General features: G+C 44.6%; 1 protein-coding gene across 3 annotated transcripts in view; it reads left to right on the top strand.

Annotated features, from left to right (window-relative positions):
• The first annotated feature begins 15525 nt into the window (after positions 1–15525).
• Positions 15526–17406, top strand: part of KSR2 (kinase suppressor of ras 2) — a 283459-nt gene continuing 281578 nt past the window's right edge. For all 3 annotated transcript variants that reach the window (XM_073312611.2, XM_078848923.1, XM_073312610.1), the window contains exon 1: positions 15526–15727. In XM_073312611.2, coding sequence (XP_073168712.1) covers positions 15548–15727 — 180 coding nt within the window. In that variant the 5' untranslated portion in view covers positions 15526–15547. The remainder of the gene's footprint in view (positions 15728–17406) is intronic.

Raw genomic sequence — 17406 nt, 5'->3', positions numbered from 1 at the left:
TCTCGCGAGAGCTCCTGGCTCCGCCCCCTTCTCGCTTCACCGCGCGGCGCGGCTCGAGCCCGGCTTGGCTGGGGCGGGGGGTGGGGGGAACGCGCGGGGCGACCCGGCTGCAGGTCACAGGGGGGGTTCCCTACGCCCCCCCCATGGGGTGTTTACCCCCCCCGAATTTCCCCAGCACCCCCCCCAGTCTTGTGAACTAGTTACGTGCCGTGTTGCCAACTTAGAGATTGTTTGGAAATGTGAATGGAAATTGAAACATTAATCCAGGCTGGAAAAGCCTGTGTAAAATAGTGTGTCTGACAGAGTGTCACAGAGCTGAAAAGTAAGAGCAGGGGCGGGCTCCCTGAACAGCTGCTGTTTGTAGGACCGTGAAGTGCATTCATTTGGGTGATGTTGGCCAACCTAATAATTTCAAATGATGCTTTGTAAGCGAAGTCTAAACCGGCTCTCCCTGGCAGCTAGTGACGGGCTGGGGCTGGGGGGAAGGCTTCAGGACCAGATTGTATTTACAGGCACGCCTAATCTACCGAGGTATCCAGCAAACAGGGCTGTGTTGCCCAAGTGATAGATTCTGGCTGGGGTTGGGTTACAAATCACTTGAATGCAAAGGGGGGGGAGGGGGGTAAAGAAATGTTGTTATTCTTATTGTCGGAGTAAAGGGCAGTAGAACTGCACTTAGCCTATGCTGATTGAGGGCAACAAGAGAGAGGGTGGGGACAGGTGTTTTGCTTGATGGTCTGCCTGACTCCCAAGTACTGTTTGACCTGCTTCTCTCCACTGTTTAAAGACAGAGCTGATTAGGCTCCATAGGGAGCCTTTTGTTGTGTTAAGTGACCCCTACAGCTGAAATCACTGACAATCAGGTCTAAGCACTTAGACCTGCTGTGGGACAGCAGGTGGGTTTCTACTATGGTGGGTTTCTGTGGAAGAGACGGTCCAGTCTGCACTAGCAGTGAGGTTCCTGCACTGAGAGCTGGGTGGAACCTCAAGAGACCAACTCGCAGAGGCCACAGGGGCAGGTGGCAGCAGAAGGTGACGGCGCAGGGCCATTGGCAACAGAGCGATGGAGTGAACGGTGGCACAACGAACAACAGTGGCCAGAGCGAACAGTGAGCAGCAGGAGGAACGAGCAAGGCGCCTTCTTGCCCCACACCGGGGAGGTGAACTCATGTGAAAGCACCTCTGAACTCTGAGTGTCCGCTGACCAAGGACACCACCGGTGAGTTTCAATGAGGCTGTTAAGAATGTTGGAGACTCAACACAGTTCATGCAAACAAACATGGCTGTGGCATCGTACTTTCTATTTAGGCAAGAGATGCCACACACTACAAACTGGAGGCCAATGTTAAGGGCATTGTCACTTGTTCATCCTGAAGTTGAACGCTGGTTCCAAACAAGACCAGCAAATGCTCGCTATCTTTCTGCAAGAAACTCAACTGACTGGCTAGATGCATGTGGTGCAACAGTGAAAGACTCAACAGCTGAAAAAAGTGAAGAACTCTCTCACCACATTCAAAAAATTTGCATCCATGGCTGATGAATGCACCAATGCAAATGGTCATCAAGTATTAAGTCATTGTGTATGTTATCTTGATGTCAGTGGTAGGCCAGTACATGCATTTCTAGATGTTCAAGTTATAGAAAACAGATTGACTGCATCTGTGACAACCCACATCTTAGAAGCGTTAAATGCTTGTCAATTGGACCCCAAACAGGTGGCTGATTGTGCATCTGATGGAGCTGCAAACTTCTCTGGAAGACCTGGTGGAGCACAAGCTTGGTTCAGAGAAAAGTGTAACTCTAGTCTCTCCTATACACGCTGCAGAGGCCGTTTTCTCCAACTAGCGCTAGTACGAGCTGCAGACTCTTCAAAAGACATTTTAAAAGCTATAAATTCAATGTCTTCATTATATTCTTTTTTTCAGCAAGAGTCCAAAAAGACTGAATATCTTGGAAAATACAGAAGATACACTGGGACTGAAGTTCAAATTAGTCCAACCTGGGGAAACCCTCTGGCTTTCTCATGAGCGATCCTTGCCTGTTGTCTTAAAATTACTCCAGCCATTATTACTGGCTTTGGAAAGTATCTACCAAGATGGGATGGATCTAAGTAGTGAGGCTGGTGGATTACTTTTACTACTACATTCAGAGAAGACTATTGCCATTCTCTTTCTTATAAGTCTACTGTTGAAACCACTTGGGTCATGAAACAATGCCATCCAGGCATCTACTACAACAGCAGTAGATCTTTGTCCAGCAATAGAAGCTATGTTTTGGATCAATCAGCGAGCTATCCACTGAAAAAGTACTGGAAGAAGCAGAGACTTCAGTCCAGAAGTTGACTAATGAAGGCATTTATATTGAATCCTTAAGCGAAGAGGACAAGAAGTGTTTGTTAAGACAACTGAAAAATTACAGACTTGATTCTTAAAAATCGACAACAGCGACTTCTAGATTCTACTCAACCTCTACGTAGCTTTTACAGATCTCTGTCTTATAAAACACCGACAGTTGAGTGGAGTGAGTCACTACCAGCAATGGGGCTGCCATGTGCTCAGGCAGAACAGAGAATATGAACACAGAGTGGAAAATCATCTGACGAGTGAATGAAGATTTGACTTCAACTTCTTTTTTTATCATCACTAGTGGCTTGACCTGATCTTTGTGCTGTGTTTCCTGGGCTGAAAGAAGTGGGAATTCATCTCTTGCTACTCCCAGTCACAACAGCTACAGTCGAGCGTTCTTTTTCATCATTGACTAGAATTTTGTGTTCTGAAAGAAGTCGCCTTCTGCCTGATCATGTGAATGAACTAATGAGCATATCAACTGAAGGAATGGAAGTATCGGCCACACGAGAAGCCACCAAAGATGACTGCATTGCATTCAAGAAGTTTATTAACAGAGTTGTGCAAAATTATAACAAGAAACCAAGAAGGACGTAGATGTAGTGTTTCATAGAAGGCTTGAGTAGCCAACTTTAATTTGTGTGATGATTTTAAAATCTAATAAAATGGTCATGAAACATTTTTCAGTTTTTGCTGTGGTGCCATACAGCCCACCTTCACCCCTCATTGGCCCTGACCCCACCCCCCTGTAAATGTGAACATCCCCCCTCCCACCCTCCAATTTCAAATCCTGGGGAAACACTGCAGGGGAGCCCACCCCCCTGGCTGGTGCCCCCCAGGGCTGGCTGTGTCTGGGGTCTGCCTTGCAAATCACTAGCCCCTGGGGCAGGGCCAAGGCTCGCAGCAGCTCCCTACTCCCACCAGGCAGGGGCTTGGCTAGCGGGGCAAGGGCAGTGTCCCCCCTGCCTGCCCCGGTTCCCCCCAGAGCCAGTCTTCCTCTGCTGGCCCCTCCAGGCTGCAGCTCTTCCCTGCCCACGCCCAGGGCTGGCCCCACATGTCGGGGGAGCCTTAGGAATCCAGAGATTTTATTTTTATAAAGTTATTAAATGTTGGGTCCTTTTTGTCTGGTGGAGGAGGCTGGAACAATGTGTGTAGCGAGGGGGGGAGGGGTTGAGAGCCATTGAAAGAAGCTGTAAACCCTGGATATGATGGAAACTGCTTCCAGCCAGCAACGCCCCCCCCCCAGCACCCCTAATTCCAGTACCCCTATGTTGGCTGTCTGATTTCTGCACCATCGGGGTATGGTTCAGTCTGTCTATTCAAGCTTTTCTCTGGGCTAGGAGCTTACTTGTTTTGTTTTTCAAAAACAAAAGCTGAGATTCTCATGAATCCAAGAGGTGGGACTTGAAGGAGAAATACCAAGTATCGGGAGACTCGTGACAAAATCACCAGAGTTGGTGATGCGGGAAACTATGCAGATTTTCTTCCTTTTTAGCTTCTGAGCACCTGGAAATACTTTGCCCCAGCATTGCAGTGAGATCCGTTGAGGCTAGTGAGACATCCCGTGGAGTGCAGGCTCCTGCCCTGGGGGAATTACCAGGGGTGCTGGAACTAGGGGTGCTCCCGCACCCTCTGTCTTGAAGCAGTAGTAATAAACACCAAATACATAGTTTCCATGGTTTCCATCATCAGCACCCCCATTATAAAAATTGTTCTGAGCAGCACCCCTGGGAATTACCAGTGGGGCTTTGCACAGCCTTGGGAGTCTGCCTATGAGGATCCAGTTGTGAGCTTTAATTCATTAAATTGCTTTTTGTAAATCAAAAAAACGATTAGCGCTCTTGTTTTAGAAACAATTTTTTTAAAAACTTCACTTTTTGGAGCCTGAGAGCAATATGTAAAAGGATTTTCTTGAACGCATCCCCAGTTATTAATTCAAAGATATAAGTGTCCTGAGTGGCTTATTTTTGTTAGTCACGAAACATTATCCATACGTACGTATTTTGGAACTCACCATCTGCTTAAGCTGGAAGGAATATTGAATGGGGAGCTGTTGGCATGCCAGAATATGGAGAAATCACTGTACTCCAATCTTGCAAAAGCAAAATCGTGTTAGATCTCTTATAAAACAATTTAGTGTGATGGGAGGTTATCCTTAAATCTGTAAAATAGTGAGAGGAGAATGGAAAATGCTGGGTGAGTCACTTAGAGAGTTTCATATTCTCCCATCCTTAGACAAACTAAGTGTTTTAAATTATGATCATAAACAATGCACAGTTCCAAATGTAAATCAAACAGCATTTTTATAGGTCGTGTGCAAAGCAGGAAACAAAAGGTATGCTCCTTTCTGCTCTATGATGTATAATGGAGGCCTGAAAGCTTAGCATATTAATTTATCAGGGGGTAGCCATGTTAGTCTGTATCCACAAAAAAAACAAGGAGTCCGGTGGCACTTTAAAGACTCTCAGATTTATTTGGACATAAGCTTTCATGAGTAAAAAACCCACTTCTTCAGATGCATGGAGTGAAAATTACAGATGCAGGCATTATTATACTGACACATGAAGAGAAGGGAGTTACCTCACAAGTGGAGAACCAGTGTTGACAGGGCCAATTAGACCAGGGTGGATGTAGTCCACTCCCAAAAATTGATGAGGAGCTGTCAATTCCAGGAGAGGGAAAGTTGCTTTTGTAGTGAGCCAGCCACTCCCAGTCCCTATTCAAGCCCAAATTAATGATGTTAAATTTGCAAATGAATTTTAGTTCTACAGTTTCTCTTTGAAGTCTGTTTCTGAAGTGTTTCTGTTCAAGATGGCTACTTTTAAATCTGTTATCGAATGCCCAGGAAGACTGAAGTGTTCTCCTACTGGCTTTTGTATGTTACCATTCCTGATGTCCAATTTGTGTCCAGTTATTATTTTACGTAGAGACTGTCTGGTTTGGCCAGTGTACATGGCAGAGGGGCATTGCTGGCACATGATGGCATATATCACATTGGTGGATGTGCAGGTGAATGAGTCCCTGATGGTGTGGCTGATGTGGTTGGTTCCTCTGATGGTGTTGCTAAAGTAGATATGGGGACAGAGTAGGCGACGAGGTTTGTTACAGGGATTGGTTCCTGGGTTAGTGTTTCTGTGGCGTGGTGTGTAGTTGCTGGTGAGTATTTGCTTCAGATTGGGGGGCTGTCTGTAAGCGACACCTACTCATTAATTATTGGGAGTGGACTCCATCCACCCTGATTGAACTGGCCCTGTCAAGACTGGTTCTCCACTTGTGAGGTAACTCCCTTCTCTTCGTGTGTCAGTATAATAATGCCTGCATCTGTAATTTTCACTCCATGTATCTGAAGAGGTGGGTTTTTTACCCATGAAATCTTATGCCCAAATAAATCTGTTAGTCTTTAAGGTGCCACTGGACTCCTTGTTCATATTAATTTACTTTTTATTAAAAATAATCTGCTGGTTTATTAATTTAAAACTTGGCATTTCTGATGTTTGGTTTTAATCTTTCCTGTTTTTGCTGGAGGACTTCTTGGATAATTCAGAGATGTGGATTGGGGGCCTTCTCAGCCTTAGTTGTAGGGGTGGAGATCCTGAATCGTTATCAAAGAGAGCTTTTTCTCTCAAGTATACGTTTAGAAGTCTGCGATTTTTTGTTGTTGTTTAACAGTCTCAATAAAAATCTATTCCTCTCTCAGTTAATCAGTTTTCCTTGCTTGGTAACATCTCAGAAGACCATAGTTTCTTACGGAAAATGGAGTAGACCAGATGGGAATTTCCAATCTTTAAAAATCAAAAAGCAGCAAAAAAGAGTGCAAACTACTTTTCCCACTCTTAAGTCTCCTGTAATGATAGCGGCTCAGTGCTACTGCATTGCTTATCTTCCCCATATATGTACGTTTCTTATAATTGGCACACTGCAGCCAGGTATTCAGTATTAAAGGTTTTAGCCACCCCCACAACTCACAAAGGTTTGAAAACAGATTTTAGGTAACATAACATCTCAGTGTAATATGCCTGGAGTGGAATGACACAATGAAACCAAGATAATGTACTTCTCCAAAGCAAGCTATTTCTTTAAAAACACACAGAGGAAAGCAATGATTCCAATCAGAACTCATCAAATCTAATTAATTTTCCTGAGAATCTATTGTAATTAACAGATCAGATGACCACACTGAAGTGCCACTAGGGTACTTCACAGAGCATCTAGTGGAAATAGATATCAATTGTAAAGTACGTTGTAGAATACATGATGGTTTTGAACTTTGCTTTTACTTAGCTCCTCCTTGTACATCATCTGTTCTTCTCTTTTCCCACTTCCAGCTTTGCACTCCAGTCATGCTGCCCCCTTTGCTTGGAACAGGTCATCCTTCCGTTCATCCTTTAATACCCAGTTCTTCAAGCACCTCTTTCTTTCATCATTACTAATAACCCTTTCATTCTGTCTACTTTTGTGAAATTTCTTTGCAAGGAATTTTTGCTCCTTTTTTTTTTTAACCACTCTCTCAGCTTGTTGAAGTATTTCAAATAAAAAAAAATCAAACTTTTTGAACAACAATTTTCCTGCATTTTTGGACTAGCTCTATCCTGAACTGTTGACAGTTGTCTAATCTACATTTGTATTGACGGATGTACATTATACACTTCTTGGGGAAAGGGAACGTGCCTTATCAATCTCTTTAAACAGCAGTATAAATTATGGTGCCATACAAATGTTTATGAATAATCATGTGCTGTATGCTTCACCTTGTGTGAGGATGGAGGAGTTCCAATCAGCGGAGGATAATAAGCCTCAATGGAAGCTCTTCTGTAGTGGAGACAAGTCAAGCTATGTCAAAAGTCTGGTTTCAATGAGAGGCAAAACTTGGTTTGTGGGGTATCCATCCCATCTGTTATCCTCTCTCTTTTAGGTGCTTGCAGGACACCTGTCAGCACTGTGTCTTGATGGACCATAGAACCCCATCCACATTTAATTTGCATGTTTTACAGCATATTACCTATGGTCACACACGTTGAACAATGAAGATAAAACAGGATTATTAAAATAGTGTCTCATTCACAGAGCACTGTGCACTGAGGGGAACATTAGTCCTACTTTCAAGATCTATGTAATGTTTTAGCACTCACCGTAGGTCTTAAGTGGTGTACAAGCCTAACACTGGCCCTCTGACCAGTATGAAACAGGAACTTTGTGGAATAAATAGTATGGGATCATGAGTTAATGGTGATACCTTAATATGGATTCACAAATGGGCAGAGTTAAGGTGGTGTGGGCAAACTTTACTTCCAGATCACTTCACTCTACAATCTTGACATTCTTTCAATGTAGTTTCTTTTATGGAATATTGATTAAAATCACTGCCTAACATCATCCTTTCTTTTCCCAGGGAATGATTAATTCACATTTCTTGTCACAAAAGCCTTTAAAAAAGGCTAATTTTGTCACTGGTGTAATGCCACTGAAGTGGGTAGATTTACACCAGACCTGAATTTTGTGCCCCCTCATTCAAGCAATGAGATGATTTGACTTAAACCTCCTTTTAGTTAGATGCTACTTCTTATGCTATTCTAAAAACTGGTAAATGTCCTATTTGTGATTTAGCTGGACATTAATTATTTATCCATCAATATATGTGTGGCAATGGACTAGATGAGCCAATGGGAAGCTTTTTCACCTCCAACTTCGACGACTCCATGCGAAAGGATCATTGTTTCTGTTAGAATTAAAACAAAAGCATGAAATTCTTCATTTAAAAAAATGGAACTATCCTAAACTTGCTGCTGGATAATACAATCAACACCGCGATTAAAATAGTAGTAATATATATTTATTATTTGCTCAGAAGAACTTGTGTTTAAAAAAAAAAAGTTAATGTTGTTGACAATGTCCTTACCTAGCACGTTTACAAAACCCGGGCACCTTCAAAGAAAGAAATGAATCATTAAAAATATCCTAGACTGTCCATATAAAAAAATATAAACACATTTTTCTCATTTGTCTTAGTCCCCAATCTTGCACACTTAGGCACATGCTTCACTTTACACACTATGGGCCTAATACAGCGTCAGCTGTAGTCAATGGATCAGCACCCATAAGTCTGATCCAAAGCCTACTGCAGTCAATGAAAAGGCTCCTACTGAATGGAATGAGTATTGGATCATGCCCTGTGGGCTTGATCCTGCAAGATGCTGAATGTGTTTGCCCCAGTCCAGCAAAGCAGTTCAGCACATGCTTAACTTTAAGTACATGAATAGTCCTATTGACATCAATAGGACTATCAGCAGTGGGCAAAGTTAAGCTGTGCATAAACCTTATAAGGATTGGGGCCTCACCTTTTATTTAAAAATATTTTTAATTGTTTCTTGGTTTCTAAATTTCCAGAAGTGGATTTTATTGTTTACATTTTTCTTTTGTGTAACTGAAGATACCAGGTTTTGGGGTTATTTTTACATTAACTAGATGTCAGGTCCACTAGATTATAAATGAGTGAATAGAGCTGGCCAAACCATTTTGTGAGAAAACAAGCATCTAGATTTCCAAGTACACTGATTCTCTACCTGGGGCTAATGAACCCCAGGGGGTTGCGAACAGATGGTGGCAGAGGGACAGGAGAGAAGAGGGTGTTATGACCATTCTGCCCTTCTCATATTGCTAGGTGGGATGGGAATGCCAGGGAGATTGTGGCGTGGAAAAGGCTGAATACTGTCCTAGAACCTCAGAAATTTTGGGTAAAAACTTGTAATTGATAATGCACTGAATACAAGGAATACTTCACCCTGTTATCTTTGCTTTGATTACTGAAAGAATTTATCAGTGATAGAAGTCATTGTGGGGAAGGGGAGTGGGGATATATTTTCCACTGGCTTTTTCTTTACCCCTCAGAAATAGTGTCAGGTTTTCAGACACTGGCAATGTCTTACACCTCTTGCTATCCATGACCTCACAATTTGCTTGTTGCACAAGTCAGTGTCAAAAATCTGTCTCTCTGCTGGCATGGCATATCATGGTAGTGCTGCACCTGAGTCCTGGTAACACAGTGAAGCAACTGGGCCAGAATCTCAGCTGCTGTAAATTGGTTTAGCTCCATTGGAATCAATGGATCTGTGTTAAATTTATTTCTGTTGAAAAAACTAATTTACTGCATTTTCAGTGTTGTGATGTAATCCCATTTCACTGAGCAGACAAAGGGACACAGAAATGTTACACTTAAAAAAACCAAACAAGTTATTTTAAGAGTTTGATCTTTTAAAAAAAATTACTTTATTAAAAAAATTCAGAACACATCCTATCTGCCAAGAAGACTTAATCCTAAATATTATAGAAAACATGTTTGTTTGTTTTGTTTGTTTCAGGTCCAAGGGGATTAAAAATCAGCCTTAACTACGGATAGGTTACTCCTTCTACATAAGGTGGTGCCTTGGATTACGGTGGTTTGCAAACTGTATAGGCTAGTCATCATCTGATCCAATTCAGCTGTCAGAAAGGTAAGGTCTTTAATAGTTTTAGAAATAATAGGCTGGCATCACTTTGGTTTTTTTTACGTCCTGATTTGACGCCTTATCATCCATTTCTTAATAGTTGGCTCCAAGCTCTTTAAATATTTCTCTCAATAACAGTGATGGATTCCTGGAGGGAGTCCAGCCTTTGGGTTATTAAATCATTGCCCCCAGTAATCATTTCTGAAAGTTTCTGCAAACTCAGCTTCCCCTCTGGAGCTGCTTCTGCTAAGGTCTTGTCTGATGAAATGGCTCTGGGCAATAGAGGATTTAAATGGAAGAAATGGCTGTTTCAAGGGGACTGTCTTTGACCCCTCAGGCATTTGTATCTTGGATGGGGCAAGAGGGACCACAAACAGAAGCTGGAAGGAGAAAAATATATGCTAGTTCTCAAAGCACAAAATCATGCTCTCGGATCCACTCTCTCCTTACATGCATGGAACTCGCATAGATGTCACTGTTTTTCTGCCCATGTAGATAAATCAGAATGCCACTGAGCCAGCTGCAAGATGCTCTGCTGAGGTCATGATAAGAGGGTTTCCCCTATCAGACCCCAGCAGAAAACTTCACAGAACAATACAACTGCATATTTGCTCAGTTCAACTACATAGCAATAGTCCCTCACCCCCCAAATGAAAAGAAGCAGATTTATCCAGTGCACCCATTTGTTTTTTCAGTTAAAATTCAAACTGCCCTCTCCCCGAAAAAGAGTGTAGTTTCACAAGTGCAAAAAACACCGCATTGCCTTGTGAGATATAGTCACATTTTATTACAAATATGGAGACCAGACTCTTCATCAGCTTTCCTAGCCGTCGAGATACACTTTTTACACGGAAGACAAGGACCAGCCACGGCAATCTCACTTGAAATGGCCCAAAGGGGCTATTTCCATCTAAAACTTGCAAGGTCAACCTCACTGTCAACTGGCTTACTTAAAATCCTGTGGTTAACTTTATGCATTCTACTGGAAAAGGCCAAAGAACAAAATTCAGCTTTGGGGTGAGTTCAGTTCCGCTGATTTCAGTCGAATTGCCACATTCGACAGCAGGCCTGACTTTAGCCCAAATTGTTCAGATGCAAAAGGTGGATTGTGCTTTGGGGTGGGTTCTTAGCACTAATTCTGAATCTGAATCCTTCTTGTGCTGTCAGATGATGCTTAGGGCACCAATAAGGCTCAGCCAACCCTGTGTAACCTGGGTCCCATAAAAGTTTTTCCTCTCGAAGTACAGTATTGTTCAACGGAGGGATTCTTTTGGTTGGCACACCTGCCATGGCAGCTGCTCTGGCTTCATTCTTAGCACGTGGCCCAAATATTTCCATCTTCTTTTCTGGATAATTTTAGAGATAAACAGCAGTCAAACTCCCTGACAAATCTCAGCATTTGTTATAAATTTCTTCAGTTTAACACAGAGTATTTTCCTAAGGCATTTGCTCTTTGAAGGCATTTAGTCGTGTGTCTGTGCCGTTGGTGGATTTCCTATCCATATGTTAAGGTGGAAATAACATTTGAGTTAAAGGTGTGTGTGTAAAAAACATATTATGTAAATTCCCAGTATGTATTATTGGGAAGCTTCTGGGGGACAGGCCTCAATTGATAAACAAATGGGATCACAGGCAAAGCTGATGTCCAGGTATCAATATAGTTGTGTCCCCACCTAATAGTAATTTAATCTAGACAGCATTTCCTTAGTTTGCTTACGAGAATGGCATGTGGGACTGTGTCAAAAGCCTTATTAAAATAAAAATATATCACATCTGCTGCTTCCCCTTATCCACTAGGCCAGTAGCCCAATGATGTCAGTGCAGTTGCACATATGTAAATTAGTGCAAGGCTCCTTTCCTTTCCTTTCCTTTCCTTTCCTTTCCTTTCCTTTCGATCTTCTCCCACAGGCCGTTTTCTTAATTGTCTGATCACAGATCCTGAAAATCTCCTCAAATTGCAAGGTCTGTAATAACATGGATCTGATGTATGGCTCCATCCATCAATCACTGCCCAGGAAAATCATCGAGCCGCAAGTGCTAATAAATACTGTACAAGGCAACAACTTACCCCAGCGCCTTGTGGCGACCATTAGTCTCTGCACCCATGGACCGATGAATATTGCCTACCTGATAAGATAGCAGAATAATACCCAATTTTACATTTTAGCTGATAGCCAAAGTTCAGCTGCTTCATCCATAGTTTAAAGTGGGTCTAATCCTGCACTCCTTACTCAGGCAAATCTCCCATAGATGGAGGGAGTTTTTCCTGCATGAGCTGTACATAACTTAGCACAGTAATTGCATTTAATCATATATAGCTGTGGTTGGGGTGGGCAAAGCCAAGCTTTGGGTTCTGCCATGGGTCTGATGTGTGAATTTGGGCAAGTCACTTAACCTCTCTGTGCCTCCATTCCTTGTTTGTAAAATGGGGATAATGAAATTGACCTTCCTTTGCAAAGTACTCTAAGATCTGCAGGTGAAAAGTGCTATATATGAGCTAAATATGAGGTGCCAAGTACTGCCAGTAAATTATATCTCTGTTTAATAAAATGAGAATAAATGTGCATCTATATCCAAACCTTCCTAGCATTAGGGCCAACATTTCCTGCAGTTACATGCGTGCAAAGACTCCAAAAGCTTATGTTGGCATTTAAAATCCTATTGTGGCAACCAAGAGTATCATTTCTAAGACAAGAAAAGGAGTACTTGTGGCACCTTAGAGACTAACCAATTTATTAGAGCATAAGCTTTCGTGAGCTACAGCTCACTTCCTCAGATGCATCTGAGGAAGTGAGCTGTAGCTCACGAAAGCTTATGCTCTAATAAATTGGTTAGTCTCTAAGGTGCCACAAGTACTCCTTTTCTTTTTGCGAATACAGACTAACACAGCTGTTACTCTGATTTCTAAGACAGTAGCTCACATGAAATCCAAGCAGACAGGGAGTAACTGATTGTATGTGTGTGTGTGTTTGAGGGGGAGATGGTTTGCAGCAAGCATGAATATACGATGCTTGGAATTTTTTTTTGCCATTTGGAAGTAGTTGCTTATGGGCCAAATCCTGATCTCCACAGACAACAATGGGAGCAAAAGCTGGCTCTACAGTGTCCCCCATTCTCTTGCATTCCTCCTGTTGTAGGGCTTTATCCTGTTTGCCTTAATCTCATCGGTTGTCCCAGTGACTTTGACATGGCCACGCAAGTTAGTAAAACAAACAGGACTTAGCCCATAGCTTAACAATATTCACTTCCCTTGGAGGTGAAATGAAGGTGGGAGGGGAGTTAGGAGTGAAGAGCTTTTGAAACTACTGCTGCTATCTCTCCAGCTACACAGACTGTAAGTCTGGCTAGTAAGGAAGGATGGAGCGCTACCCATCTTTCTGTTGACAATTCCTATAAACCTATTTCCGTTATGTTGAAAGGGAAACTATCAATCAGAAAGTTATGGCCCAAATCCTGCTATCCCTACACAGCCCAAACACTCACTGAAGCCAATGGGTGTTTGGTTTGCTAATAAATGCAGGACTTGATCCTGCATATGTATCTTTTAATTCCTAAATATATTTCTGACACCCTATAATAATAATAATCTTTCTGTTCACCCTTTATGATATTTATTTTTATTATTTAGACAATATGTTTCTAAACTATGGACCTAAAATTAGTTGGCATTGTTCCTTTAATTGTCCTGATAATAATCGCTAAACAAGGGGCATAGATGAGAAAAGGACATGTACCTTAAGCAAGGGAAAAAAATGACGACAATAGTTGGAATACATGGGGTGCTTCCTAGGCACCATTATATTTTAATTGTTATTTTGGATTGAAGATAAGATCCCTGCAAGTTTACAAGCTAAACCAAGACGTCGTACTACAGCTTGCAAAGATGATACTGCTGCTTTTGGGGCCATTGCTGTGGAATACTCTAGTATTTTTTTTTTAATAAACGGAGCCAGTTCCCGAGTCCTACAAAACAGGGCAATGGGGCTCATGACAGTCTTAAAATTGTGTGGCTGCACAAGTGCCCAGTCTGGGTAAAGGATCAGTGTTCATGTCATGATTCCTGTCAGTACCTGGACCGGGCGGGGGAAGCTAATGATCCAACCAGGGGACCCAATTTGGCAATGCATCTTGGTCACGTGCCATCTGACTGCGACCCCAATGGATCGCCCTCCTTCGCCTTTTGAACTGTTGGACCGGAGCTAGGAATTCTTCGGCTTAATGGTGAGGGTCTAACAGTAGCCAAGCACTGTGTCATAAGAGGCCCTAATTCGCAGGACAGTCCTGCATTTCATGTGGGACTGAGAAGTTTCATGTGGCTTTGTTGCTCGGCATTCTACTAGCTGTGCCTGTCCTTAGGTGTGAGACAAGGTGGGTGAGGTGATATCCTTTACTGGACCAACTTCTGGTGGTGAGAGAGACAAGCTTTCCAGTTTACACAGAGCTCTTCTTTAGGTCACCTTAAGGTGCCCCATGAGGGCCCCTCTTCAGAACCCCTCCCACACCCACCCTGGGGTGCCCCTGCTGCGCCCCTCTCCAGAACCCTCCCCCACACCCACCCTAGGGTGACCCTGCTGCGCCCCTCTCCAGAACCCTCCCCCACACCCACCTTGGGGTGCTGCTGCTGTGCCCCTCTCCAGAACCTCTCTCCCACTGGGTGCCCCGCTACACCCCTCTCCAGAACCCTCCCCTACACCCACCCTAGGGTGACCCTGCTGCGCCCCTCTCCAGAACCCTCCCCCACACTCACCTTGGGGTGCCGCTCTGCCCCCCTCTCCAGAACCTCTCTCCCACACCCACCCTGGGGTGTCCCTGCTGTGCTCCTCTCCAGAACCCTCCCCCACACCCACCCTGGGGTGCCCCTGCTACAACCCTCTCCAGAACCCTCCCCCACACCCACCCTGGGGTGCCCCTGCTGTGCTCCTCTGCACACACCCCCTACCCCACCTCCCACGCCCTCCCTCGTGGAACCTCTGCGCGCTCCCTGCCCAGCAAGCCCGGCTCGCGTACACCACGGGCTTGCGCCTCTCCCGGGGACTGGCGCGCGCCGCGCTGATTGACAGGCAAGATGTCGGTGTGGGAGCCAGGCAGAAGGGGATGCAGCAGCCAGCACGGGAGCCAGGCAGCAGCAGCAGCATCAGAGCAGGAGGCAATGCAGGCAGCATCTTGGAGGAGCCTTTAATGCACACCGCCCCCCTCCCCCCCACCATCCCCACCGCCACAGCCTCCAGCGCCAGGTGGGCAATGCAAGCCCCTCACTGCAAGGGGCAAAGCCGGATCTCACCCTCCGTGAGCAGAAAGAAACTGCCACCCAAAATTCTGCACGGAGCCGGCGTGTAAACAGAGAGGCGCCCCGGTCGCTGCCGCCGCCGCCGGCTCCTGAGTGCACACACCCAGCATCAGCACCGCTACCTGGGGTGTCAGCATCTCTCCGGCGCGCTCTCCCCCCACCCCCTCGGAGGAGGCACTCGTAGGGGAGAGGACACTCGAATGGAGGCTGCTTGACACACAGTCTGATCCACTCTTGCTATTTATTTATTTATTTATTTGATTGGGGGGGGGGGGCTTGTTGTCTCCAGTGGAAAGATGCTGGCTCCTTTCACATTGCATTGTTGAGGGGTGGGGGTGGGGAGGAGGAGGTGGGGGTGGTTGGGGGGGGAGTGGGACACCACCATCCCTTTGATCTGGGAGGAGGAGGAGGAGGAGGGGGCTGCAAAGCGAGCTATGGATGAGGAAAACATGACGAAAAGCGAAGAGCAGCAGCATCTGAGTTTGCAGAAAGCCTTGCAGCAGTGCGAGCTGGTCCAGAACATGATCGATATCAGCATCTCCAACCTGGAGGGGCTCCGGACCAAATGTGCCACTTCCAACGACCTGACGCAAAAAGAGATCAGAACCCTAGAGGTAGGTTTTACCTTTGCAAAAATATATAGAGAGTATTTCAAGCTCTCTGCCCCCCTCTTCCCCCCACTGCCTCGATTATACTTGTGGGGGGGAGGAAATATGCATGATTTTGTATGTTTCTACAATTTGGCAAACCCAGTCTTCTTTTTCAATTGCATTTATTTCTCTGCCAGTCTTTGCAAGGGAGGTAGGTTCTCCCCCCTCCCCCCCCACTGTGTATTTGTTTATATACAATGGGGGCTTGTGTGCAGTGTAATAAATTAAGGAGCTGCAGTGAGCTCAAATGAGCCTGCGCGTGCTGCAGGTGGCCAAAAGGTGGTTCTTGCACATCAAATGTGGCTGCCTCTAAATAGGGTTCTTTCCCCTTGCCTTCTTCTGTTTTTTTTTTTTGCATGTCAGGAGGCAGGCGTTCAGTTTTGCATTGCAAGCCACAGATCTCTGGGTGGACAGTCCCCCTTAAGGTGTAATGAACAATTTGCATGTTTAAAAATAAATAAATCCTGCCTTGGTGGATGGAGGTACTGGGGATCCCCTCTTGGGAGAAGGCAAGTGATGCTGCGGGGAATCTTTCTAATCTTGCCTTAGGCTAATCAAATAGGTCTTTTGGTTTCATGCAAACAAGGAGGTAAAATGCTTCTTGCCAACAGCCCTGTGTATATTGCGAGAGACCCAGAGAGGGCTGGGATGGCAGTTCGTAAAGGCCTGGTTTGCAGGGGAGTGATCATGAGGAGTTAAAAATAACTTGCATGTAGGCACTGGAGATTCATTTTAAATGCCAGGAGGGCTAGGGGGAAAAGACGGATCCCCCAAGGCGTGAATTGGACTGGGTAATGTGCATTGGGTGGTGCTTGCCAGTAGTAATGGCAGCCCTGCTGGAAGCAGAAAAAAGGGGTTTGCGGGGGCAGGGTGGGTTCCCAGTGGCTGGAATGGTAATAAGGTGAAACAACATGCGGTTGTCATGCATGACACGAGGATGCTTGTCCTCATTCTCCACCTGTAGAGATGGAGGGACAGGGATTTTAAAAGGACTCTGAGGCCTGAAGCCTCCTGTGTCTGGCAGTGTGCTGGTGACAGACCCTGCTGCATTTTACTCTGGCAGCATTGCTATAGAGAAGGTTGTGTCAGCATATCCCTTAGAATAGAAACCCCCAATACAGCTAGACTTTGGCCTGTAATCCAGGGCAGCGGTTCTGCCTGCTTCACCTCAGTGAAAGAACTGTGTTTGAAAAAGATACGCTAGGACTCCCCTGTCTGTGTGGGTTTGCAAAATAAAAAGGACCTTTACAGGTGAAAGAAATTTCACAGAGCAGTTTCCATAGAAGTTAGAAATGGACAAGGGCTATCAGATCATCCAGTCCATCTGCATGTAAATAGGCTCTCTTTCAAAGTATGCTAAGATAATTAGATGTTTACCAGTTTCAGGAGGATTTGAATGTGTGGATGTAACTTTAAATAGATGGGAGACTTTAAATAGAAATCAGAGACTCCACAAAGTCTGCTAGGGCAGGAGTTCTCAATCTGGGGATCCTAGCTAGGGGGAAGAGGGATCCTGGTGTGCAAAAGGTAGAGAACACCTGGGCCCTTTGTTGTTACCAATCTAGTTTATGTGGAAGATGCAGATAGGTTGAAAATTAGCTGCCAAGCATGGAACTAAGCAAGTGACTGTGTCATAACATGGT

Source organism: Lepidochelys kempii, chromosome 15 (genome assembly GCF_965140285.1).
Source record: "Lepidochelys kempii isolate rLepKem1 chromosome 15, rLepKem1.hap1, whole genome shotgun sequence".
Lineage (NCBI taxonomy): Eukaryota > Metazoa > Chordata > Testudines > Cheloniidae > Lepidochelys > Lepidochelys kempii.
Note: the sequence above shows the minus strand (reverse complement) of the source record. Positions and strands in the feature narration are given on the sequence as shown.